This window comes from Coregonus lavaretus, assembly GCF_964263955.1.
Source record: "Coregonus lavaretus genome assembly, chromosome: 28".
Lineage (NCBI taxonomy): Eukaryota > Metazoa > Chordata > Actinopteri > Salmoniformes > Salmonidae > Coregonus > Coregonus lavaretus.
This window is the reverse complement of record NC_140015.1, coordinates 33889818-33917135: the sequence shown is the minus strand read 5'-3', so window position 1 is coordinate 33917135 and position 27318 is coordinate 33889818. Positions and strand designations below refer to the sequence as shown.

Sequence of the window (27318 nt, the reverse complement as noted above, 5' to 3'; positions counted from 1 at the left end):
AGAAATGTTATCCATAAAAGGACAAGTAGCGTATGGTTTTTAAATGTGTGCATGCGTTTCTCCTCCGAAAAAACTACAGCTGTTTCAAAGGGGTGCACGGATTTCAAAACTCTTCCGCGAAAGGATACACCTGAGCTTCCTCCGGAGGAGGAGTCAATCAAGGAGAGGAGCTCCTCCGTTCACCTATTAACTAACTGACACTCCTACATATGGCGAAATATAGAAATGTGTGTCTAGCTAGTCAATAAACTTATGCTGGCATATAGACTTAAAGAATCCACTGATATCGACAAACAGTTTGAGGTTGAAGTTTCTTCCTTTTTATTTTCAAAGCATGTACAAAATCAGTACACGGTGATAAAAAGACAGGCTACACATCTTAAGCAAATCATTAGTACTAAAACAAAGCCTGAACTCTGAATGGACAATATAGGATATGACGCTCAACAAGTAATCTGAACCACTGTGTGGGAACCTTAAAATGAAAACTGGAAAAACGTAATAAGACAAACAAAAAAGATTTGACGGTTCACTTCAGACAAATTCTTCTGAGGGACAAGCTCAATTGTATTTCCTTGATTCCTCTCATCTCGCTTCCTCAAAGCACATTGGAGGAGAAGGAACATTCCGATTTTGTCCTCCAATGCGTTTTCAGGAAGAGGCGAGGGGACAGGACGCAAAAAATCATGGAAAATACATTCACCCTCGGGTGTTGATTCAGCCACAAGACAGAAGACCCTGGGGGGTTGGGGGGTAGCGTTGTTCCTCTACCGGGAGGAGTTGGAGCTGGAGCGGGAACGATGACGTCTGCGCCCTGGAGACCTGGAGCGTCGGCGCACGGGGGACCGTCTCCTTGGTGACCGAGACCTGGAGGTAAACAAAGCATCACTTGTTTGTCAGTAAAGTACCTTTATATTGTGTCATGTGAAGAAACCATCAACAGGTCAACATATTAAACCACAAAAAGCTAGAGTGGCACTAGGAGTAGAGAATGAAATACTACAATAATGTTCTCAGGACAGTAGGTCAGATTGGAGGATTCAAATTACTGTTGAAATTGGTGATTGAACCAATTATTCATAAACTGAACAGTTTGTTACTGAGCCCCAGTATTGTACAATAAATCCAGGACTTCCAGCTCAACATAACATGGGACTAAGACTATCAGACCAGGGCTAAGACTATCAGACCAGGGCTAAGACTATCAGACCAGGGCTATCAGACAGGGGCTAAGACTATCAGACCAGGGCTAAGACTATCAGACCAACACTAACCTTCTCCTCATGCGAGGTGGGGTGCGGCGCCACATGGGGGGAGGTGGGGGCATTCTGCGTGGGGGTGACTGTCTGCGAGGGGGAGGGCGTATCCTTGGAGCCAGAATGGCGGAGGTGGTGATCTCCTGACCATCAATCTGACCTGGGAACAGAGGAAAGACAGAAACACGCACAAACCTCAACGTCATACTAGAAGCATCTCTGTTAAAATGTCCACGTATCTAAACTCCAGGACATTCAGAGATTTCAGACTGACACAAAGCAGGACAAGGGGTTTAACTCCAAGCCAATAGTCCAACATAAAGGCTCTGAACTGTCTTCCAGAGATGATACATTGGCGACGTAGCGTTGGCGTAACGAACTAACCCCATCATTGTAGGTTTTTAGCTGCTCCACTGGAAGCACAAGCACAAGCCACTTTAAGCGTTTACCCTTCGTGAGTCACACATCGACTGGGAGAAAATGAAAAAGCCTCTCACAGCTAATCTTCAGTCACGTGCAACCAGTGTAACAGCCAGGTTTCAATGAGAGTGTATTACTTGCAGCTCACACGCAACAAAAAGTATGTACCAGGTCTGTTATTGTTACAGTCTACAAGGTCGTGTTCAGTAGGCACAAAACGACGGAAACTATCTGAACTGGTCCAATAAGAATCGCTCGTTTTCATTCCCCGTTGCAAAACGTCCTACTACGGTGTGGCCTAATGAACATGCCCTCATACCGCCATCCATGTGTTTCAGGGCCTTCTGGGCCTCCTCTGGAGTCTCGTATTCCACGTAGGCGTAGCCCCGGGACAGGTGTGGGTGGAGCCTCTCCACTGGCATGTCAATCATCTTGATCTTGCCATAGGTGGCAAAGATCTCCTGGATGTGGTCCTGTTCAACAGAAGACAAAAATGACTTCAACATGTTGATCTCTGATGGCCTGGTCTCCACTTACATTTCATTAAAAGAGAAGTACCGGTACATATTTACTTTAAAGCGCAATATGTAGAAATCACTCTGCTATACATGGATGCAAAAATTCTAAAATGTTCGACTAATTTCAGTCTGTGACGAACAAGCAATGTAGGCTATAGTGCAGAGAATCATTGTACCATCTAAACCGCTGTGAAATATATTTTCAATAACCCCCCCAAAAAATATATATATATATATATATATATATACACACACAGTACCAGTCAAAAGTTTGGACACACCTACTCATTCCAAGGTTTGTCTTTATTTTTTTACATTGTAGAATAATAGTGAAGACATCAAAACTATTAAATAACACATATGGAATCATGTAGTAACCAAAAAAATAGTTAAACAAATCAAAATATATTTTATATTTGAGATTCTTCAAAGTAGCCACCCTTTGCCTTGATGACAGCTTTGCACACTCTTGGTATTCTCTCAAACAGCTTCATGAGGTAGTCACCTGGAATGCATTTCAATTAACAGGTGTGCCTTGTTAAAAGTACATTTGTGGAATTTATTTCCTTCTTAATGCATTTGAGCCAATAAGTTGTGTTGTGACAAGGTAGGGGGGTATACAGAAGATAGCCCTATTTGGTAATAGACCAAGTCCATATTGTGTCAAGAACAGCTCAAATAAGCAAAGAGAAATGACAGTCCATCATTACTTTATGACATGAAGGTTAGTCAATCCAGAACATTTCAAGAACTTTGAAAGTTTCTTCAAGTGCAGTTGCAAAAACCATCAAGCGCTATGATGAAACTGGCTCTCATGAGGACCGCCACAGGAATGGAAGACCCAGAGTTACCTCTGCTGCAGATGATAAGTTAATTAGAGTTACCAGCCTCAGAAATTGCAGCCCAAATAAATGGTTCACAGAGTTCAAGTAACAGACACATCTCAACATCAACTGTTCAGAGGAGACTGTGAATCAGGCCTTCATGGTCGAATTGCTGCAAAGAAACCACTACTAAAGGACATCAATAAGAAGGGACTTGCTTGGGCCAAGAAACAAGAGTAATGGACATTAGACCGGTGGAAATGTGTCCTTTGGTCTGATGAGTCCATATTTGAGATTTTTGGTTCCAACCGCCGTGTCTTTGTGAGACGCAGAGTAGGTGACCGGATGATCTCCGCATGTGTGGTTCCCACCGTGAAGCATGGAGGAGGTGGTGTGATTATGCTTTGCTGGTGACACTGATATATTTAGAATTCAAGGCACACTTAACCAGCATGGCTACCACAGCATTCTGCAGCGATATGCCATCCCATCTGGTTTGCGCTTATCATTTGTTTTTCAACAGGACAACGACCCAAAACACACCTCCAGGCTGTTTAAGGGCTATTTAACCAAGAAGAAGAGCGATGGTCCTGCATCAGATGACCTGGCCTCCACAATCACTCGACCTCAACCCAATTGAGATGGTTTGGGATACGTTGGACCGCAGAGTGAAGGAAAAGCAGCCAATAAGTGTGGGAACTGCTTCAAGACAGTTGGAAAAGCATTCCTCATGAAGCTGGTTGGGAGAATGCCAAAAGTGTGCAAAGCTCTCATCAACGCAAAGGGTGGCTACTTTGAAGAATCTAAAATCTATTTTGATTTGTTTTCAACACTTTTTTGGTTATTACATGATTCCATATGTGTTATTTATAGTTTTAATGTCTTCTATTATTCTACAATGTAGAAAAATAAAAAATAAAAAAAATAGTAAAAATAAAGAAAAACCCTTAAATTAGTAGGTGTGTCCAAACTTTTGACTGGTGATAGATAGATACATAGAGAGATAGATAGAGAGATCTTTATTTATCCATTGTACAACAGGAATATGTATTTGTACAGCCACAGTACCTAAGACCCTAAAAACACGTAATTATCTTATTTTGTCAGAGAACATGCTGTAGGCCAACAAACGATTGGTGCTTCAGAATTTGCTTTAGGCCAGGTAATATGTTAACTTCAGAACTGCCTTCTCCCGGATATCTTCAAAGAAAACACAACTGTTACTAACCGCTAACACTGTGCTGCTCCCAGCCTGTTATGTCAATTGTGTGTCAGAGGGTTGGGTACTGTGGCAGTAAAAACACACATTTCCATTGAACAATAAATAAAGATCTATTTGATAATATATTTTTAACCTCCTTATGAATGATAAATGTGTTATGAAAGTTGTTATTAATGACTGACTGCAACACTCATAAAGGTGTTATGAAGGTTGTTATTAATGACTGCAATACTCATAAAGGTGTTATGAAGGTTGTTATTAATGATTGACTGCAACACTCATAAGGGGGTTATGAATATCCTTGTGTATTATACCACCTTCAAGTAAAGTGTAAAATATAATTCAATTAACATAGAAAAATTCCAGTTGTTGAATTTGGGGTTAATTAGACTTGCACACCAACTGTAGTAAGCCCAGAAACACAGCTAGGATGAACCGTGTCGTGTAGTCCCCTCACCTTGGTCACATTTCTGGTCAGTCTTCCTAAGTGAACTTTGGTGGGCTTGGGGCTCGGGCTCCTTCTCCTTCGCTCCTTGTCGTCTCCCTTCTTCTGTGTTTTGGACCTGAAGCACAAAGGACAGTCCTTACAAAACCATGAGAGTTTACCATGTGACAAAACACTGTTTTAAAGGGCGACAAACTTGTAGTTTCCCCCACAACTGAACCATTTTGATCATGATAAACGGCATTCTCAACCAGACCTGGGTTCAAATAGTATTTGACATTAACAAATACTTTGAATGTGTGCCACTGGTTTCATTGTCCTAGATAAATAAAAAAAATTGGACGATTTCAAATACTATGTGAACCCTGGTAAGGTCCCGATGAGCAGACACTATTTAGGAGCACAATCACAATGTATCAGCTAGCACTCACGCGGAGCGGGAGCGGCGGCGGTTGTCGTGGCGGCGGCGGCCGGGGCCGGGCGACCCGGAGGAACTTGATGAGCTGGAGGAGCTGGACCGGGAGGACCCAGAGCGGCTGGTGCCAGAGGAACTGGAGCCGCTGGAGGAACCAGAGCTGGAGCCGGAGCTGCTGCTGGAGCTGGAACGAGCCCATGGGTAGTAAGATACACATTCACAAATAGGCCAGTGACAACAGTTGTGTTCATTAGGAAAGAAATGGAAGGAAACTGGGCAAAACAGGGAGGTACCATCCAAAATTCTTGTCCAATTAACCTCTTGGCCCCCTTGGGAACATAGGGCGTTCCAGCAACTATGGTGGCAGTGTAACAAGGCCAGCTCAGTTTAGCGCGGTTTGTCTCAGCAGTGTGAAAAGCCCTAGCTAGTGTGTCCTAAAGCACTGTTGTGAGGTGGTTAATAAAGACCATACAGAGTCTGAAAGAGCAAGGGGGGCATCTCACCTGCTGCTGCTCCCAGTGGAAGCACTGCGTCGTTTGTGGCCCTTCTCCCTGCCTCTCTCCTTGTCCCCCCCTTCCTTAGTGGCAGTCTTCTCTTTTCCCCTGTCCTTTGACTTTTCCTCCTCCTTACGCTTTGTGGGTGACGGTGCCCTAAGTAAGAGAAAAAAGACGTCAATTAAGTTAGTTAGATGCAATGAAAAAGCCAATAAATACATGATAAATGCTGCTAACTTGCTAATACGTTACATGAAAACATGCGCCATGGGCAGTTGCAGTATAACAAACAGTCTGTTATTCACTCATCACCAATAAACTACCTAGCTAGCTCTCCAACGTTGGTTAAATACAATGGTGATTTAGCTAGCGTTAGTTAAATAATCTGAATGTAGGGCCATCTAGATAACCAAGCAGCTAAGAGAACTACCTAGTATGGACATAAACTAGCTCGTGCAGTGTGCAAGAAAGTGTAGACACAGTATTAGTAAGATAGCTAGCGAACAGCATTATTATTCGGTTCTTGATCTTCAAACATTAGCTAACTGTTTATATGTTGCATTTATGTGACCGCCATTACCTTCCTCCTTTCATAGAACAAGCAAGGCCAGAAACGATAGCTAGTTAGGAACGTTGTGACCTGCTCTGTTTATGTAGCTCAAGCATTAAAATGCATCTACTGTAATGGCAAAATGGTAAACATTCAGAAGATCATAAAATGGCATAGAAATACTTATATAAACCCAGAATACGTACATTTCGTTCGAGTCGGATGCAGCCGGCTCAACCACTCGTTTATCCGTGCTAAATCTGTCGCGTAATAATGACGTAGTCGCCTAAATGACGTTTTCCACTTTTTCTCTTTTGTCAACATTCATATGAAAATCTTTAGCTTGCTATCAACCCTCGACCACTGGTTCTCGACCTTTGGTTCTACCAGTAAGGTTAGCTTATAGTTACTCGTTAAAAATGTTTGTTTTCCTCTAGCGATTTAGCTTGCACACTAAATGAGACATTTTCAAGTGAACTGGAAACGTGCAGTATTGTAAAGAAGGTGAGTTGGCACCACGATCAAAGATTCTTAGCTAGAACCAGCTCACGGTAGTTAGTTAGCTATGTAGATAAAATCCTTTCCTTTCTTCAACATTAGGTTAGGGCCGTTAGGCTATGTGTCCACATTGTGGGACAGGTTTGATGCTATCTAGCTAAAATATTTACTAGCTAGACAGTGGACAGTACACAGTGTCCAAACATCCGAACGTTGATGCTAGACTGCTGGTACCGGTCGAGTAATAAAAATAGACCACGCTACGGCTTCCAAGCTTAGCTCAGGTGGAAGTCTGTGACAGAGGCTAGATACACTGCCAGCCGTGTTCTATTGGCTTACGTATTCTGTTTATTTAGCTTATTAAATCTAACTAATAATTTATGTCTATTGACAAAAATAATCAGTCAATTTTGCCTGGAGTCCTTCACAAGTTAAATAGCTTTTAATGTTCGCTATCTCTGTGAGGTTTCAGGTGAAGAAGATTCTGTGATAGAAATGGTGCCATCTGTGTGATTTCTGATCAGTTTAACAACAATAGCGTAATATATTTATGTGTTTGAAAGTCTAATTCCAAATGCCCTATTTACTACAGTCAGTAGTGAATTCTCTGTCTCTCAACAGATAGAAGTAGCCTAAGTCCCGATTGGACAAGGGCTCTTGTGGAGTGGAGCAGCCTGGAGTGAGTGACCAACCATGGGCCGTCTGGATGATGCTGCCAAGCGCAAGGTGGTGGAGCTGCGGCAGGCGGGCCTGAGCTTCCGCAAGATCAAGGCGGTGCTGGAGCTGGAGAACATCCGGGTGTCTGCCCAGGCCATCTACCTGTACCTCAAGGAGTTCCAGAGGAAGAAGGTCCAGAGGGGTGGTGGAAGTGCTGCAGCCCCAGACCCGCAGACCACACCTGGGGTTGGGGCTGGGGCAGAGAGAGGAGATGGTGGAAGGCGGGAGGGCTGGAACGACCAGCAGATAAGGAATCTACTGCGGGAGGCATCACGCCACGCAGGCTATGTTGCGGCGTCTGAGTTCGCCAAGCAGGGTCCTGGCTCCACTCCTCCTGAGGTCAGGGGTCAGGGGCCGTCTGGGACAGGAGGCGAAGGCGCCAGTAGAGGACAGAGCAACAGGACAGAGAAACAGGAGGAAGGGGACAAGAAGGAGGAAGATGAGGATAAGGACATCCAGATTGTCAGTGTCACATCGTTGGCTCAGAACTCTCAACAGAGGGGTCTTCCACCCGCGACGGCAGCGGCTGTGACTGTGACAGGGGCCTACATGCGTAAGAGAGCCACGCCCTCGCCAGCTACTAACCCCATACTGGCAGCACGCAAAAGGCTTCTGGATAAGGCTTTGTCTCATAGAGCAAAGGTAGGCACGTCTCATAGTCGTGTGATTCACTAAGACCAAAAAGTAATTCAGCAAAAAATGATTTTAATTTAATAAAATTTGCTCCCAAATATGCCAACAAATAAACAGAGACATGTGATAGTGTGTCAATGTAATTGAGGTATGAAGTTATTATGGTATTGTCAAATATAGTATCGGTTTGGGCTTACTGTCATTTTGCAGTGTACAAATTAATATAATTAGGCGTCTGTTCCAGCCCCCCGACATTCTCTCAGACAAAAGTACAGCACATTGAGTTCATCAACGAGCCTAGGCATTTATGCGCTCTGCACAATTAGCCTGGGGATAGCCTCGGAAGCCCTTATACTACAAAGCATGATCAATGAGTTAGCCAGCTAACTTTGATAAACAACCAGAAATAACTACTGATTTTCTGATTCATTAAGAAATCTAAATGTAGATATGTGTTTTTGGTTGTTGAGTCAATTAGACCATGCCCATTTCAAGCTTATCTTTCTAAACAAATTATGTTATTTCAAAATATTTAGGAAAGTTAGCTGGCTAAGTCATTAGTCCTGCTTTGTAGTATACCTCTCAGGCTTCTCTCATTCTGTTTGAAGCCTGGGGAAGATTTCTCGTAAGGGAAGACGATAAATAAAAGGGCTGTAGTATGGTGGAGTCTAGATGCTTGTGTACAATCTTTCAGAACAGTGTAATTTACATAAAAATCCAGAACCTGTTTTGCTAACATTCCACTCCTTGTACTCCGTGTTAGTTAGTTTTTTCTTGTTTTGCATGACAAGGAGTGGCAAGGAGTAGAATTGTACCAGAAACAGACTGGTAACCAGGCTATAATTTACAATCCTTTTTAAATGTTTCAGTAAAAAAAATTGCATTTCTTGTTGGACATGTTCAGATAGTACCCCCACGCGGTACACTGTTTCAAAATGTTTTCCACTTTCTGAACACAATCCTGGTATGAAATAAATGATCATATGAGAGGTGTTATTACTGTGATGATCATGTAATTTCTAGGCTTTGAATGGATGCATTTTTCCCCCAGATAAGAGATTCTTCTTATCAGTCCTACCAGCAGGTAGCAGCTTTGTTGAGAAGAGAACAGTCTAATGCTCCTGGTTCTGATGTCCAGAGACCTGTGCCAGCAGATCAACCACAGTCCTATGACCCAGTCGCTCAGAGGCTTACTCAAGCGGTGAGTACAAGGCGAACGAAACTCAAACCGTAATATACACAATTATTTCTCTTTAAGTTGTCTATTGAAATGAACAACGTTACCAAAGTTTAACTGTGGTACATATTGCAATCAAACAAAAGGTTGAACAAACACTCGGAGCATGCTATGTTTCGATCGGTTTTCCTCAGGCAATGCAGTTCCTCCAACATGTGGCATGCTCTGAGTGTTTGTTCCTTTTTGTTTGAATTCTGTTCATTTCTTGGAAAAGGTACCACAGTTAAACTGTTTTGTTACAGGATATGAGTAGGGAAGATCGGGGACAACAGTAACACATTTGAGTTGTTTTAAAAACGTATTTATTTAACACTGTTTGTTTTAGAGATTTCAAAATTTCACATGAACAACTTACATTTATAATAATAATAATAATAATCTGCTAACTAAAAGTAGGCTACAGTTACAATTCTGGCTTAGACCCAAAGTCTGAAAAAGTCCTAATGTTACAATAACCCCAATAGCAGGGACAGTTGTAACCCTGTCTTTAATGGTAAAACATTAGGGGTAATTCAACAATGGTATGATTTAAAACTGATATTTGGATGAAAATAAAATAAATTGGCGAAAAAATAAGTTATCTTTTAGGTATGTCATATGGCCCAGAAACTGAATTAGCGTTGAAAAATATTTTTGGGGGCCTTTTAATTTTTTTTCAAAGGTATTATCTTAGTTGCAAATCAAATCAAATAATATCTAACAATTTCACAACATATACCCACAAATCTAGTAAGGAATGGAATTTAAGAATATATACATATATGGACAAGCAATGACAGAGCGGCATGGACTAAGATACAGTAGAATATTATAGAATAGAATGCAGTATATACATATGAGATGAGTAGTGCAAGATATGTAAACATTATTAAAGTGACTAGTGTTCCATTTCTTAAAGTGGCCAGTGATTTCAATAGGCAGCAGCAGCCTCTAATGTGCTAGTGATGGCTATTTAACAGTCTGATGGCCTTGAGATAGAAGCTGTTTTTCATTCTCTCGGTCCCAGCTTTGATGCACCTGTACTGACCTCTCCTTCTGGATGAAAGCGAGGTGAACAGGCAGTGGCTCGGATGGTTGATGATCTTTTTGGCCTTCCTGTGACATTGGGTGCTGTAGGTGTCTTGGAGGGCAGGTAGTTTGCCCCCGATAATGCGTTCGGCAGACCGCACCACCCTCTGGAGAGCCCTGCGTTTGCGGGCGGTGCAGTTGCCGTACCAGGCGGTGATACAGCCCGACAGGATGCTCTCAATTGTGCATCTGTAAAAGTTTGTGAGGGTTTTAGGTGCCAAGCCAAATTTCTTCAGCCTCCTGAGGTTGAAGAGGCTCTGTTGCGCCTTCTTCACCACATTATCTGTGTGGGTGGACCATTTCAGTTTGTCAGTGATGTGTACACCAAGGAACTTGAAGCTTTCCACCTTCTCCACTGCGGTCCCGTTGATGTGGATAGGGGGGTCCACGATCATCTCCTTTGTTTTGTTGACGTTGAGTGAGAGGTTATTTTCCTGGCACCACACTCCCAGAGCCCTCACCTCCTCCCTGTAGGCGGTCTCGTCATTGTTGGTAATCAAGCCTACTACTGTTGTGTCGTCTGCAAACTTGATGATTGAGTTGGAGGTGTGCTTGGCCACGCAGTCATGGGTGAACAGGGGGCTGAGCACGCACCCTTGTGGGGCCCCAGTGTTGAGGATCAGCGAAGTGGAGATGTTGTTTCCTACCTTCAACACCTGGGGGCGGCCCGTCAGGAAGTCCAGGACCCAGTTGCACAGGGCGGGGTTCAGACCCAGGGGCTCGAGCTTAATGATGAGCTTGGAGGGTACTATGGTGTTGAATGCTGAGCTATAGTCAATTAATTCTTACATAGGTATTCCTCCTGGGATAGGGCAGTGTGCAGTGTGATGGCGATTGCATCGTCTGTGGATCTTTTGGGTCTAGGGTGACAGGTAAGGCAGAGGTGATATGATCCTTGACTAGTCTCTCAAAGCACTTCATGATGACAGAGGTGAGTGCTACAGGGCGATAGTCATTTAGTTCAGTTACCTTTGCTTTCTTGGGTACAGGAACAATGGTGGCCATCTTGAAGCATGTGGGAACAGCAGACTGGGAAAGGGAGAGATTGAATATGTCTGTAAACACACCAACCAGCTGGTCTGCGCATGCTCTGAGGACGCGGCTAGGGATGCCGTCTGAGCCGGCAGCCTTGTGGGGGTTAACATGCTTAAATGTCTTACTCACGTCGGGCACTGTGAAGGAGAGACCAAAGTCCTTGCTCATGGGCCTCGTCGGTGGCACTGTGTTATCCTCAAAGCGGGCGAAGAAGGTGTTTAGCTTGTCTGGAAGCGAGACGTCGGTGTCAGCGACGTGGCTGGTTTTCCTTTTGCAGTCCGTGATTGTCTGTAGACCCTGCCACATACGTCTCGTGTCTGAGCCGTTGAATTGCGACTCCACTTTGTCTCTATACTGATGTTTTGCCAGTTTAATTGCCTTGCGGAGTGAGTAGCTACACTGTTTGTATTCTGCCATATTCCCAGTCACCTTGCCATGGTTAAATGCGGTGGTTCGCGCTTTCAGTTTTGTGCGAATGCTGCCATCTATCCACGGTTTCTGGTTAGGGTAGGTTTTAATAGTCACAGTTGGCACAACATCACCTATACACTTCCTGATAAACTCAGTCACCGTTTCAGTGTATTCGTCAAAATTATTTTCACAAGGTACCCGGAAAATATCCCAGTCCGCATGATCAAAACAATCTTGAAGTGTGGATTCCGATTGGTCAGACCAGCATTGAATAGTCCTTAGCACGGGTACTTCCTGTTTGAGTTTCTGCCTATAGGAAGGGAGGAGCAAAATGGAGTTGTGGTCAGATTTGCCAAAAGGAGGGCGGGGGAGGGCCTTATAACCATCCCGGAAGTTCGAATAGCAATGGTCGAGGATTTTAGCAGCGCGAGTACAACAGTCGATATGTTGATATGTACCCCCCTGTATATATAGCCTCCCTACTGTCACTTTATTTTACTTCTGCTCTTTTTTTCTCAACACTTTTTTTGTTGTTGTTTTATTCTTACTTTTTTTGTTTAAAATAAATGCACTGTTGGTTAAGGGCTGTAAGTAAGCATTTCACTGTAATGTCTGCACCTGTTGTATTCGGCGCATGTGACCAATAAAATTTGATTTGATTTGATTTGATAGAACTTCGGCAGCCTAGTCCTCAAATTTGCTTTGTAAAAATCCCCGGCTACAATAAATGCAGCCTCAGGATATGTGGTTTCCAGTTTGCAAAAACTCCAGTGAAGTTCTTTGAGGGCCGTCGTGGATGATGTAAAGTTGATGTAAAGAAGTGAAATTTGATATAAATATGTGAATGTGTCTAAATGCTACATCATTTTAGGTAAAGGGGTAAGTTGTACCAATGAGTTACAACAACTAACCCCAATCATAGGAGTCTTATGAGAAAATACAACAATAATTATTGTCATCAACTAGACTAATCAAAAGGCCTTCTCTTACTGATAAAAATAATATATGTGTCGATACATGGAGAATGTTCCTAAGGTCAATCAAAATAGAGGCGGCAAAAATATATTTTAAAAAATGGCCTCAAAACAATGTTTTGTCAATAAAACCAAAGATTGATGGATACCATTTTTATTTATTTATTCAACTTCATAGTCATGTAAAGACTAACCAATCATTGGCACATTGAACAGCTTTCTAAGTAGGTTTTAATTTGATATATTTAGCCTGTTACAACTGATCCATGTTACAATTGACTTATACTCTGCAGAGGAATTTGGACGGCCAGCCAGGAGCCAGTGATCCCAGACAGATGTTCCAGCAGAGGGTCGGTGGCGTTTCCGTCCGCTCCCCGCACCCTGCTCCTCCCCGTGTGGGCATCCGGCTCCCCAACCCCCCACCACCACCCACCTCCCAGGGTAGTAGCCCTGTCATCCGCCTCCAAAGCCCTGGGAGCCAGGGCATGAACCAGGGCCTTCTCAGGAGAGACAGGAACCCCAGCCCTCAGCAGGCAGCTCACCAGGAGGCTGGAGGGAGATGCGGTGGAGGGGGTGGTGGAGGTGGGGGTCTCCAGGAGCAGGTCCAAACCCTGGGCTCTGAGATCCACAGTCTGGGCCTGGCGGTGCGCATGCTGGTGGAGCAGCAGTACCGGCTGGAGAGGGAGCAGGTCCAGCAGACCCATGTCCAGAGGCAGATTCTCAGCACCCTGCAGACCCTGGCCTCCAGACTGGAGGCACCCTGTACCAGCCTCCAGCAGCAACGACAGCATCCCAAAACTCCCCCACCCCCGGTCTTACCTGCCTCAGGCTCTGCCTCTGCCTCCTACAGCCAGGACACGTTCCCCTTCAGCCAAGGAGGGTATGCCCAGTGCAGCCAGGCCCAGCCCAGCTACAACGGGATGGACAGCTCCAGTCTGGAGACCATAGAGGCCTTCAAACTGTCCGGACTCAGCCCCAACGGCTTCCAGACGTGCAGCAGCAGTACCACCGATAGCCTCCCGCTCACTCACACCCCGACACACACACAGCCTTACACGTCATCCTACACACAGCAGCCACACACTCAAACACACATGCCCTCATGCACACAGTCTTACGCCACCACATACACGCAGTCGCACACGCAGTCCTATAGAGGAACAGACATTACAGACTATCCCAGCACCAGCACAGAGGGGGCTCTCCAGGACTGCATGGCCCCCACCCAGGCCTCTGTTGACCTGGACTCAGACATCACAGTCTCCCCACAGGAAACCCAGCTCAACATCATTAAAGTGGAGGCACTCTAAGGCTTTAGTTCGCTCATATCCAGAGCTTATAGGGACAGTTTCCTGGACACAGATTAAGCCTAGTCCTAGACTTAAAAGCATATTCAATGTATAATGGAAATTCTGGAAAAGGTTCTTTTTAGTCCAGAACTATGCTTTAATCGGTGTCTGGGAAACCAACCCCGTAGGGTTCAGTTCCATAGTTTAATCCAAAGTTGCTTCTGCTCGGTTCACATTTGTACATTTGATTATCCACTACCTCTCCTTTAGCCAAATGTTTCCGTACATGTTATGTCTTGGGTTTTTTAAAGGGATATTTTTAGCATGGGTCATAATTTTTTAACTGTGATATCCCAATCTCCATAGAAAATAATGCCACTTCATTGTCCATTCTGAAAGGGACATTAGTCCTCGAGCCTATCTACCATTTTTACATGAAACACTTTCTATTATCAAATCCCAAAGAGCAACACAGAAGCAATTATTTTCATTTGAACAATAATGCAATTTGATTATGTTGCCATCAGTCTTTACAGTACATAAAACTCTTCACCAATGCAACATCTCTGCTTCCTTCTGCTAGATCAGCCTTAAAGTGCAGAATGTCCTGTCTGTGTACAGAACTAAAGCTACTTGAATAAATTGCTACATAATATCCAACATGAGTCTTCATCTTGTTTATAAGTTAGGAAGTTATTTTGGTTGAAATATTTATGTCAGTGTTAAAGTGGAACTGGCAGCGTTTTAACTACTTTGTAGATATGAAACAAACAGACAATCATAATATCAGTCAAAAAGATCAAATTCCCAGTGTATGCTTCAAAACCAACTTAATAAAACGTTTTAAAAATAGGTTCTATTTGACTCAAAAATCCATGACCTACAGTAAGATATTGTTGACAGAATATATGGATGCAGTTCAATGCATAATTAATATAATTCACCAATACATTTCTTGGTAGTCCAAAAAATATTGTTATCAGGTTGTAAATCACAGCTGGCCTGGTATATAGTTTGCTGCCGCCACCCATTCCGGATGCACCGTTTCAGTTTCAATGACTCAATATTTTGAACAAAAACGGACGACTACAACTAAGGCTGGGAATGTCAATACAATCAAACTAGCAAGGGCAATGATCACAAGTCAGTCATAACGTGGCTAATAGGCTAGCGTACATGTGTCAAACAAGGCCCGCGGGCCTAATAGGACACACACAAGCGAGTCTAAATGAGTCAAGAGTTGAGTCATTTACTTTATTCAATTACAGCCTGATGCGCAGCCAAGGGAAAGTGTATAGACACATGCCATTGTCCTACCAAACTACTAAAATGTTGCAGTCTGGCTTCGGTTTTTAAAGCTTGACAATGAATAACCAAAAAACAAAACCTGCAACAAAACACAATGCAAAATAGAAACATGTAGGCTTATTACAGCAACATTTGAGCAGTAACCTAGGTTGGCTACTCAACTACAATATACAGTATTTTGAGTGCACCATTGAGCAATGCTGCATTCAACTGCATAGGTGATCCATGTAGTGCAAAAAAATGTAAAACATGTTTTAAGTTTAAATGTTACAACAACCCATAAAGTTGTTGTTATTTGGAGTTAAATACTTTTTGATTATGGTTGCAGCATGTTATGCACATCTCTGCAAGCATAGCAGCAAAGGCTGGACAAACATTATTTATCTCTGGTTTTAATATGTTAAAATGCGACAACATTATGTACATAAGTGGACATTATAAAGGGCCATATTTATCCTAATAAAACAATGGGCCGTTTGGGTCGCAGTTGCACGTAAAAAAACAAATAGGCTATGTCTGGTCCGCGAATTCGTTTTTTCCCCCTCTATATGCACTGATGGAATTTGACAACCCTGGGCTAGCGTATCTAATTATGTAACTAGCTACTTATTTAGCAAGCTAAAAACACAGAGCCAACGCTAGCTAGCTGCTGGGAGGATGTCATGTCATTGGAGGAGTGGGTGAGTGACCGACATTTACCCCTCATATCGTTTTTCGTTGGCCACAGCTAGAGATGCTGCCGGTGTCATTTGGTACGCGTTCCATTGGAAATGAATCTACTAGCTATGCTGAACTTGAACAAATGTATTTGGCATCGATCAAATGGGTCGGCAGGCAGGCAAGTTCCCATTCAGTTGTCAAAACGTGGGTTGGGACATGCATGCATTGGCAGGCAAGCAAGCTGCAGAAGGACGAGCAGGCTACTATTCCCCATATTTTATCAGTCAAATTTTGACGGCCAACTAGCTGAAATGGTTTGAGAGGGTTTATTACATTTTACATTTTAGTCATTTAGCAGACGCTCTTATACAGAGCGACTTACAGTTTTAGTGAGTGCATACATTTTTCATACTACATGACCAAAAGTATGTGGACACCTGCTCGTCGAACATCTCATTCCAAAATCATGGGCATTAATATGGAGTTGGTGCCCCCTTTGCTGCTATAATCAAACTATAATATAATATTTATCAAACGTTCCCTTGTTAGATTTGAGCTCATCTTGCTGTGGCTAGCATTAGTTGTTGATGTGCATAGGTAACTGAGGGAGAAAGAGCCTACCTTGTCATGGTTGTTTGATCAATAGGATTGTGAAGTTCCCAAATGTAAGAGGACTCCCGTGGTGGTATTTACATATTTGCATAAATCCATTCACGTGGCTTTTGGCGAATGGGTTCTAATGATCTAAAGTCGCGCTGTTGCTAGTGCTACTGCCTGTAAATACACAGTCCAGTTCAAAGTGAATGTTGGCTGGCCCTTGTGGCAACTGGCTTATTTGCATATAGGCCTACTGTAGCTTTGATTGGCTATGGTGCACCTGTCTGTGTAGACTCCAGTCCTGGACAGGACAGATGTTTTAATTAGGTTTTATAAACTGGGTGGTTCGAGCCCTGAATGTCGATTGGCTGACAGCCGTGGTATATCAGACAATATACCACGGTTATGACAAAACAGTTATTTGTATTGCTCTAATTACGTTGATAACCCGTTTATAATAGCAATAAGGCTCCTTGGGGTTTGTGGTATATAGCCAACATACCACGGCTAAGGGCTGTATCCAGGCACTCCGCGTTGTGTCATGCAGTTGTGTCATGCAGAATTGGGCTGCCTGTGTAAATGCAGTCTCCTTCAATAACTGGTACCGCTCATGGAGGGAAAGTAGGCAGCCGAACTTCCACTCCTGCTGGAGCTAGCTAGCTAGTTAGTGGTTAGTGTTAGCCATATTCCCTAGCTAGAACAAATAACTAAGTATGCTTGCTAGTCATATAAAAACATGCCCACAAGGTTGCATACTCAGTAGTGTCAACTACTGATAACATTAGCTAGATAACTGATTGACTTTGCTTAGCAACAGCTGTCCAGTCCCAGACAAGGCAGGACAGCAAGCAAAAAAATAAACATTCTGTACATACATAATAGCAGTGCTTTGTATCAATCAATTACATTGTCGGAATATATAGCAGTCAAATTCAACCAAAACCATTAAGGGACGGATCTCTCATCTCAGACCTGGCTCACAGCACAGCGGGTGAGGTAACCTATTTCAGCATGTTTGTCTAAAGTGGAGCATTTGTTTTAAGTCATGTATAATATACATTAGGCCCAGACTCTGAACCCCACGGCCGGTGTCAGGTCCAGATCATCCTCTGTTACTCCAGGAGGAGGAGTGAAACTAAAGTGCTGCAGGAGGGAGGTGAAGAAGAGGAAGAGCTCCATCCTGGCCAGACCCTCCCCCTGACACACCCTACGACCTGGAAGAAGATAACATCAAACCAAATCAAATTGTATTTGTCACATACACGTGTTTAGCAGATGTTATAGCGGGTGTAGCGAAATGCTTGTGCTTCTAGCTCCGACAGTGCAGTAATATCTAACAAGTAATATCTAACAATTTCACAACTTATACCTAATACACACAAAACTAGTAAGGAATGGAATTTAAGAAAATATACATATATGGACAAGCAATGACAGAGCGGCATGGACTAAGATACATTAGAATTTTATAGAATAGAATGCAGTATATACATATGTGATGCATAGTGCAAGATATGTAAACATTATGAAAGTGACTAGTGTTCCATTTCTTAAAGTGGCCAGGGATTTCAATAGGCAGCAGCAGCCTCTAATGTGCTAGTGATGGCTATTTAACAGTCTGATGGCCTTGAGATATAAGCTGTTTTTCATTCTCTCGGTCCCAGCTTTGATGCACCTGTACTGACCTCGCCTTCTGGATGATAGCGGGGTGAACAGGCAGTGGCTCGGGTGGTTGATGTCCTTGATGATCTTTTTGGCCTTCCTGTGACATCGGGTGCTGTAGGTGTCTTGGAGGGCGGGTAGTTTGCCCCCGATAATGTGTTCGGCAGACCGCACCACCCTCTGGAGAGCCCTGCGGTTGCGGGCGGTGCAGTTGCCGTACCAGGTGGTGATACAGCCCGACAGGATGCTCTCAATTGTGCATCTGTAAAAGTTTGTGAGGGTTTTAGGTGCCAAGCCAAATTTCTTCAGCCTTCTGAGGTTGAAGAGGGTCTGTTGCGCCTTCTTCACCACACTCTGCGTGGGTGGACCATTTCAGTTTGTCGCTGATGTGTACGCCAAGGAACTTGAAGATTTCCACCTTCTCCACTGCGGTACCGTCGATGTGGATAGGTGGGTGCACCCTCTGTTGTTTCCTGAAGGTTATTTTCCTGGCACCACACTCCCAGAGCCCTCACCTCCTCCCTGTAGGCGGTCTCGTCATTGTTGGTAATCAAGCCTACTACTGTTGTGTCGTCTGCAAACTTGATGATTGAGTTGGAGACGTGCTTGGCCACGCAGTCATGGGTGAACAGGGAGTACAGGAGGGGGCTGAGCACGCACCCTTGTGGGGCCCCAGTGTTGAGGATCAGCGAAGTGGAGATGTTGTTTCCTACCTTGACCACCTGGGGACGGCCCGTCAGGAAGTCCAGGACCCAGTTGCACAGGGCTGTGTTCAGATCCAGGGCCTCGAGCTTGATGATGAGCTTGGAGGGTACTATGGTGTTGAATGCTGAGCTATAGTCAATGAACAGCATTCTTACATGAGGAAGACAACATGAGGACAATACATCTACACCTATTGGTTCCTATAGTTGACAAATATCAATACTGTCATCAATATAGCTTCCATCCCCTCAACTCTCTCTGGGCCAAAGCAGTGAGCACCATAGAAGGATATCTGATTTAGTTCATTGCTGAATAGTGTCAATAAAGAAACAAAACAGTTGAACTCACCTGCAGAGAAGGGCATGAAGGCATCCCATCAACGAATCAACCTTCCTCATCCGTGGTCCTCTGTAGCTCAATTGGTAGAGCATGGCGCTTGTAACGCCAGGGTAGTGGGTTCGATCCCCGGGACCACCCATACGTAAAAATGTATGCACACATGACTGTAAGTCGCTTTGGATAAAAGCATCTGCTAAGTGGCATATTATTATTATTATTATTATTATTATTATTATCCAGAAAGTGTGTGGGGTTAAAGGTGTGTGGGCTCTCCCATTGCACCAGAAGCGTCCCCTTCTTGATGAAATATCCCTGGAAGGTGATGTCTCGGCTGGTGGTGTGAAGGATGGCCATGGGTGCAATGTTGGCCAGTCTCTGGATCTCATGGATCACTGCATCAGTGTAGGGCAGGTTCTTCCTGTCCTCTACCAAGGGCTGATGACTTCCTATGAGCCTGTTGATGTTTTCCTGCACCCGGTCTGTAAATTAAAGAAAGAGGGAGGTACAAAGTTAATATAAAATCTGAATGATCTTTACCCTGGATCTGTTACCTTGGCTGCAATTCAAAGACCTGTGGTTCAAGTGGTAAATGTGCCAATGTTTACAGCAAGTAACACAATGATTATCTTGCATCACTACAATCATGCAATGTCTGTACAAAGTTACTAAGGTGTATGTGTCAGGTTAGTGTATGGGTTTCTATCAATCCTTACCCTGTATGTCCTCTGTAGCTCAGCTGGTAGAGCACGGCGCTTGTAACGCCAAGGTAGTGGGTTCGATCCCCGGGACCACCCATACACAAAAATGTATGCACGCACGACTGTAAGTCGCTTTGGATAAAAGCGTCTGCTAAATGGCATATTATTATTATATTATTATTATGTGGGGGTACTTGGCCATTAGCAGCAGACCCCAGTGCAAGGTTGTCCCGGTGGTGTCAGTACCAGCAGAAAACAGGTTGGCCACAGTCTATCAGATTCTCATTGTGGTAATGAGAGTCCATGATGCCTGATTCCTTACATACACAAACAAACACAGGTAATGTTTCAGCAAACAAGAACAGTTATTTCAACTGTTTTTAATAAAACGTATATATTTCTTTTTTTATGTGTGTGGGGGCTACCACCGGACTCCCCTAGTTATTAATTCTAAGACGTTACCTGTAAAAAGTCTCCATACCTCCAGGGTCTGCTTTCGGATGAGGAACGAGTCCACGAATCCTCTACACATCTAAAGGTTGAAAGTCTCCTTCAGGCCCCTCACCAGCTCCCTCATCTCCTTCTTGTTGTCAATTTTTCATGACAAGCATCCTGATCTTCAACAATGGGTCCAGCAATGGAAACATGTTATACAACAATTTCCCCATAAACAAAAATTAAAGCAATAATTAACTTTTATTTTGTCTGGATATTATAATTGAAATAATCAAATCAAAATGTATTTGTCACATGCACCGAATACAACAGGTGTAGACCTTACAGTGAAATGCTTACTTACAAGCCCTTAAACCAACAATGCAGTTTTAAGAAAAATAAGTGTGAAGTAAACAATAGGTAAGTAAAAAATAAAAGCAGTAAAATAACAGTAAAAATAACAGTAGTGAGGCTATATACAGGGGGTACCGGTACAGAGTCAATGTGCGGGGGCACCGGTTAGTTGAGGTAATTGAGGTAATATGTACATGTAGGTAGAGTTAAATTGACTATGCATAGATAATAAACAGAGAGTAGCAGCAGCGTAAGGGTGGGGGCTGGAGGGGGACAATGCAAATAGTTCGGGTAGCCATTTGATTAGCTGTTCAGGAGTCTTATGGCTTGGGGGTAGAAGCTGTTAAGAAGCCTTTTGGACCTATAGACTTGGTGCTCCGGTACCGCTTGCCGTGCGGTAGCAGAGAGAACAGTCTATGACTGGATTCTTTGACAATTTTTAGGGCCTTCCTCTGACACCGCTGGTATAGAGGTCCTGGATGGCAGGAAGCTTGGCTGTACTGATGTACTGGGCCGTACGCACTACCCTCTGTAGTGCCTTGCGGTCGGATGCCGAGCAGTTGCCATACCAGGTAGTGATGTAACCAGTCAGGATACTCTCGATGGTGCAGCTGTATAACTGTTTGAGGATCTGAGGACCCATGCCGAATCTTTTCAGTATCCTGAGGGGGAATAGGCTTTGTCGTGCCCTCTTCACAACTGTCTTGGTGTGTTTGGACCATGATAGTTCGTTGGTGATGTGGACACCAAGGAACTTGAAGCTCTTAACCTGCTGCACTACAGCCCCGTCGATGAGAATTGGGGCGTGCTCAGTCCTCTTTTCCTGTAGTCCACAATCATCTCCTTTGTCTTGATCACGTTGATGGAGAGGTTGTTATCCTGGCACCACATGGCTAGGTCTCTGACCTACTCCCTATAGGCTGTCTCATCGTTGTCGGTGATCAGGCCTACCACTGTTGTGTCATCGGCAAACTTATTGATGGTGTTGGAGTCGTGCCTGGCCATGCAGTCATGGGTGAACAGGGAGTACAGGAGGGGACTGAGGTGTTGAGGATCAGCGTGACAGATGTGTTGTTACCTACCCTTACCACCTGGGGGCGGCCCGTCAGGAAGTCCAGGATCCAGTTGCAGAGGGAGATGTTTAGTCCCAGGATCCTTAGTTTAGAATAATCTAGCCTAGTGTGACCAGTCTGTCATTGTTCTCAAAGTAATCATCATCATAAGCACGGTACAATACCTGTACTGAAACAGAGCCTCCAAGTTGGATGGTCTCATTGGCTCGATCATCATGCCTTAGAACTGGGGATCAGAGTTTTCAAACCTGCTGCCAAACACAATGTTGCAGATAATGTTGGAGACTGCGTAATTCATTTGCTTGGTTGTGTCAAATGCCTTACCTGTGACAAAGACCAACAACAGAATCGAAATAAGAAAAACTGAGATTGCGCAATACAAATGTAAACGTAATTTCCGATTGAGCCGACATATGCAGAATCTACCGTGAATGCAGTCTCTGCTAGTGCCAACGCAGGAACATTGCCTTTAAATTTCATTCACGCTGTAACGCTGAACCTCCACGATACGGATTGAATAAAGCCCTTAGACTTGTTTTGATTATGTTTCTGATATCAGAACTTCAAACTCTTACCATTGTGTACTTCAAACAGGTAGCGAACGTCCTCTATGACCTTCTCTTCACTTGCTTTCTTACCCATGCCAAAGTCTCTAAGGTTTGTCAGGGCAAAGCGTCTCATCTCTTTCCATGAGTCTCCATTGGCAAACAGAATCCCTATAGAAAAGTACAGTGAAACAATATTGTTCTTGTGGAGTAATTGAGTGACATTCGTACAGGAATCAAGATCTCTTTTCAGAAGCACAGATTAATGGAAGTAGCAGGTTTCATACAAAATCTGTTTTTTTTCTTCATAGTTTAATATAGTCAAGAGTAGGGTTGCAAAGGGAAGGTATATTACTGGAGACTTTCGAAGTTTACCAGTAAACTACCAGAAGTTTGGTAGCTTTCTATGTTTAAAACATATATATATATATATATATCAGATGATATCTAGTGGCCTTTTGGGGTACTTCAGCTCATCACAGGTGTTTGTAATGATCTCTGGCCCTCTTTGTGGCCTTATCACATGTAAAATATATAAAATAATCAAATAAGATTATGAAGAAAATGAATGAAAAAGCTGTAAAACATTATCCTAAATATAAACCATCGACTTAGTGAATAACATTGGTGTTTAATATGAGGGTTTCAGTATGAAATATCCTTTATATTTATTTTTACACACTTTAATTTATTTTATTATGTCAATGTCTTTGTTATAAATGTTTTGGAGCAAACTGGTGGCAGTTGTAAAAAACTAAAATAGTTGGAAGAGTTGCAGAGTTTAATTGAAAATAATGCCATTGTTGATTAGATGCTTTTTTCATTGAGGCTTTTTGTTACAGGAGTGGGTCGCAGTTCCGGGGCGACCCACTAAGTGTCATCCTCCGACAACCATAGGCGGCACCTCACTCACAGTTGGGACTAATTATCTGCCTATTGGTGTCACCTGTGGCTATCTGATTCACCTGTGTATTTACGCCCTCACTTCCCTGTGTTCCCTTGCTCAGTTTTCTCTGCTCATTCCTTTATGTCAAGCAGTATGTATATGTGTCGGATCACATGACGGAGTTACAGGTACTCGAGAAGTGTTCTCCCTGTGTCATTGTGTTTTTCCAGTCAGAGTTAGTATTTCGTATTGTTTGCTGTCAGCCTGTTTTTTGGAGACCTATGTGCTCCTCATTTGTTTTCGTGTATAGTCCATTGTTTTGTATCCTGGCTTTTGGACCACCAGTAAAGATCCTTGTTTCACCATCCTTGCCTACTGTCTATCCTGCACCGCACCTGGGTCACACCTCACACCAACCCTTACAGCTTTTCTCTTCAACCTTATGGTCTATCCACTAGAAATCTCTGGATTCAATTTTTTTTCAAAGTAATTTAAGTATAAATTACCAAAGTTGCCATAGATGACTTGTTTATTACCAAAATTACTGAAGATTCCAGTACCTTTGGTAATTTACCGGTAGCTTTGCAACCCTAGTCAGGAGAGAATAACAGATTTGTCAGATATTTAGGGTGGTGTTTACAGTATAGCACCAACCATACAGTGGGGGAAAAAAGTATTTAGTCAGCCACCAATTGTGCAAGTTCTCCCACTTAAAAAGATAAGAGAGGCCTGTAATTTTCATCATAGGTACACGTCAACTATGACAGACAAAATGAGAAAAAAAAATCCAGAAAATCACATTGTAGGATTTTTAATGAATTTATTTGCAAATTATGGTGGAAAAATAAGTATTTGGTCAATAACAAAAGTTTCTCAATACTTTGTTATATACCCTTTGTTGGCAATGACACAGGTCAAACGTTTTCTGTAAGTCTTCACAAGGTTTTCACACACTGTTGCTGGTATTTTGGCCCATTCCTCCATGCAGATCTCCTCTAGAGCAGTGATGTTTTGGGGCTGTCGCTGGGCAACACAGACTTTCAACTCCCTCCAAAGATTTTCTATGGGGTTGAGATCTGGAGACTGGCTAGGCCACTCCAGGACCTTGAAATGCTTCTTACGAAGCCACTCCTTCGTTGCCCGGGCGGTGTGTTTGGGATCATTGTCATGCTGAGAGACCCAGCCACGTTTCATCTTCAATGCCCTTGCTGATGGAAGGAGGTTTTCACTCAAAATCTCACGATACATGGCCCCATTCATTCTTTCCTTTACACGGATCAGTCGTCCTGGTCCCTTTGCAGAAAAACAGCCCCAAAGCATGATGTTTCCACCCCCATGCTTCACAGTAGGTATGGTGTTCTTTGGATGCAACTCAGCATTCTTTGTCCTCCAAACACGACGAGTTGAGTTTTTACCAAAAAGTTTGATTTTGTTTTCATCTGACCATTTGACATTCTCCCAATTCTCTTCTGGATCATCCAAATGCACTCTAGCAAACTTCAGACGGGCCTGGACATGTACTGGCTTAAGCAGGGGGACACGTCTGCACTGCAGGATTTGAGTCCCTGGCGGCGTAATGTGTTACTGATGGTAGGCTTTGTTACTTTGGTCCCAGCTCTCTGCAGGTCATTCACTAGGTCCCCCCGTGTGGTTCTGGGATTTTTGCTCACCATTCTTGTGATCATTTTGACCCCACGGGGTGAGATCTTGCGTGGAGCCCCAGATCGAGGGAGATTATCAGTGGTCTTGTATGTCTTCCATTTCCTAATAATTGCTCCCACAGTTGATTTCTTCAAACCAAGCTGCTTACCTATTGCAGATGCAGTCTTCCCAGCCTGGTGCAGGTCTACAATTTTGTTTCTGGTGTCCTTTGACAGCTCTTTGGTCTTGGCCATAGTGGAGTTTGGAGTGTGACTGTTTGAGGTTGTGGACAGGTGTCTTTTATACTGATAGCAAGTTCAAACAGGTGCCATTAATACAGGTAACGAGTGGAGGACAGAGGAGCCTCTTAAAGAAGAAGTTACCTGTCTGTGAGAGCCAGAAATCTTGCTTGTTTGTAGTTGACCAAATACTTATATTCCACCTCTCTCATCTTTTTAAGTGGGAGAACTTGCACAATTGGTGGCTGACTAAATACTTTTTTTCCCCACTGTACCTGTTTAATGGTCCATTGTCAAGTGCAACGTAGTTGGCCTGTGCACCAGTTAAGTTATCTGACATTACATGTCCTTTGTTTAGTTCACTGAGCACAGGAGTGATGTCCCTGTCCCCAAACTCCTCTGCATGGTTTACCAGTGCCTGCTTGACCATCTTGTATCCTGCCGCAACAACCACTTTTCTGGGTCCAAAGTGAATCATGAAGATGGAGACATATTTCTTGGAAAGCTGTTGAACATTAAAAGGGACAGCTTTATTAAGACAGATACGATCCTTTCATTTCAGAGCCAAATGCCTCATCAAATATGACTGGATGACCATCCGAGGTCAATGTTTGACAGACAAGTTTAGTATTTGGTTTATTGTGTTACCTCCCAGAAATGAATGACTGATAGTCTAAATACTGTAAGTCGGTCAATACCTAGAGAGGAGGTACTTGAAATTGAATAGTTCAATCAAGCAAGCTTTTGATTTATTGATCTCACCCCACAGATCTGTCAGTCTGGTAGGGCCTCTTAAAATCCAGCAGGAGCATGTTACCAAACAGGGGCAGCGGGATGGTCCTGGAGGCTCCTTCCACTGTTCCTCAGAACTGGAAACAGAGGAGAGGGAAACAGCACAGCCCCCAGCAGTGTCACCGTGCTCGATGTCTGGAGAAGACCTATAAGAGACCTCTTCAAACTCAGCTCTTATACCTTACACTGGGCTAAAAAGAGACTAATTGTGTTCACACAAAACAATAACTCTCTAAGAACTTCCTGCTCATTGATCTGCCTGTCCATGAAGGCACACCTTTTATAGAGGAATGGACAGCCACAGGGGAGGCTAGGCAGTTTTAAAAACATAGAATAATACTGCCAAGCCTAGACAGCACATGTCCTGCAGATCATTGAGTAAATTATAGTATGGTCTGATACCAGTGACTGTGGTTTATCATGTTCACTATATCTGTAAAGAAAACTCTCTCAAACCCTCTCTCTGGTCCTGGGACAAGAGACAAACTTTGGGATTCTCTAGCTGCTGTAGTACGCTCCCTAACCCCCAATTGGTTGTAAATCATCCGTTCACACTTCTGTTGCTAGGCCAGTTTTCTATGGTTGCCTTATCTAACTCTCCTGAACAAGTCAGCTTACTGGGGTCAACCAATTAGGTGTCCACCTGGGGTAGGAGAACCCCCAACGCTATCCCTGAGCTCCTCAGTCTCGCTCTGCAGCTTCAGGTTTCTAAACCTCCTGGCTGCATCAACAGAGGGCCTCACCTATGGACCTCCCACCCATGGACACTTTCCTTCACTCTGGACTTTCCCCAACATCATCGTGGTGTTAGTGCGTGAATACCATACAACCACAATTCACTATTCCATCAGTCCTCTTCCTGTCGCTGTGTGTGTGCCTGTCTGTTCAGCGTGGTAAGAAAGTGTGGATTCTATCCCTGTCTCCTAGTGGTCATTTACGTTCTCTAACTGGGACACTGGGGCAGTTGCACCTAAAATCGGAACCGACACCTCTTTTGGAGACCACCACATGGTGGTGCTCTTTTTCAATACTTGTCATCCTGAGAGATGTTCCGCTCTGTATTCAACTCTAATTTAAACACTGAATAGAATTTCTGACAAGTAGAAAAAGAATGAGGAACAAACTGATGGGGCGATTATGCAATAGCTAGGATATGTTTGTTTCTGATGTCACAGGGTTCCTCCTACACTTCCCTATAGGTGTATACCAATGAGTACAGAGAGCGCTGATTCAAACTTCACACTTAGATTTCGGTTGGACAGGCAAGTTACACAGAGGCAGACAACAGTTTCCAAACATTAGTTATCACCACCCCACCTTTGGACAACATCAGCCTCTGATTCTCAGGCTAATTTTAACAACTTTATTTATTTTAAAT

At 43.5% G+C, this 27318-nt stretch overlaps 3 protein-coding genes and 1 pseudogene across 8 annotated transcripts; 1 reads left to right on the top strand and 3 right to left on the bottom strand.

The window, feature by feature from the left end:
- Positions 1–292: 292 nt before the first annotated feature.
- rnps1 (RNA binding protein S1, serine-rich domain) lies at positions 293–16754 on the bottom strand. Of its 2 annotated transcripts, none has more exons than XM_084146314.1 (7): positions 6351–6439; positions 5604–5750; positions 5117–5284; positions 4698–4803; positions 1996–2149; positions 1275–1416; positions 293–867 (listed from the first exon to the last, which is right to left on the bottom strand). In XM_084146314.1, coding segments are annotated over exons 1-7 (819 nt in total). In that variant the 5' UTR covers positions 6353–6439; the 3' UTR covers positions 293–767. The 2 variants fall into 2 exon arrangements, with proteins under 2 accessions (XP_084002440.1, XP_084002439.1); XM_084146313.1 differs by lacking the exon at positions 6351–6439 and adding an exon at positions 16596–16754 and having other exon boundaries at positions 304–867.
- On the top strand, positions 6472–14666 carry LOC311104462 (uncharacterized protein). Of its 4 annotated transcripts, none has more exons than XM_084146307.1 (4): positions 6472–6648; positions 7264–8001; positions 9065–9193; positions 13011–14666. In XM_084146307.1, exons 2-4 carry the CDS (start codon positions 7336–7338, stop codon positions 14025–14027), a joined length of 1812 nt encoding a protein of 603 aa, XP_084002433.1. In that variant the 5' UTR covers positions 6472–6648; positions 7264–7335; the 3' UTR covers positions 14028–14666. The 4 variants fall into 4 exon arrangements, with proteins under 4 accessions (XP_084002433.1, XP_084002430.1, XP_084002432.1 ...); XM_084146304.1 differs by having other exon boundaries at positions 7235–8001; positions 9044–9193; XM_084146306.1 differs by having other exon boundaries at positions 6476–6648; positions 7235–8001.
- Positions 16755–17468: 714 nt separating the features above from the next.
- LOC311103238 (cytochrome P450 2K1-like) lies at positions 17469–26702 on the bottom strand (annotated as a pseudogene). The gene is made up of 9 exons: positions 26684–26702; positions 25916–26113; positions 25470–25653; positions 22413–22553; positions 22002–22161; positions 20457–20631; positions 20153–20292; positions 19518–19756; positions 17469–17798 (listed from the first exon to the last, which is right to left on the bottom strand). The product of its transcript is annotated as a cytochrome P450 2K1-like (transcript).
- LOC311104471 (uncharacterized protein) lies at positions 18305–19401 on the bottom strand. The gene is made up of 2 exons (XM_084146322.1): positions 19287–19401; positions 18305–19067 (listed from the first exon to the last, which is right to left on the bottom strand). The coding sequence occupies exons 1-2, from the start codon at positions 19367–19369 to the stop codon at positions 18578–18580; spliced, it is 573 nt and encodes a 190-aa protein (XP_084002448.1). The 5' UTR covers positions 19370–19401; the 3' UTR covers positions 18305–18577.
- Positions 26703–27318: the final 616 nt, after the last annotated feature.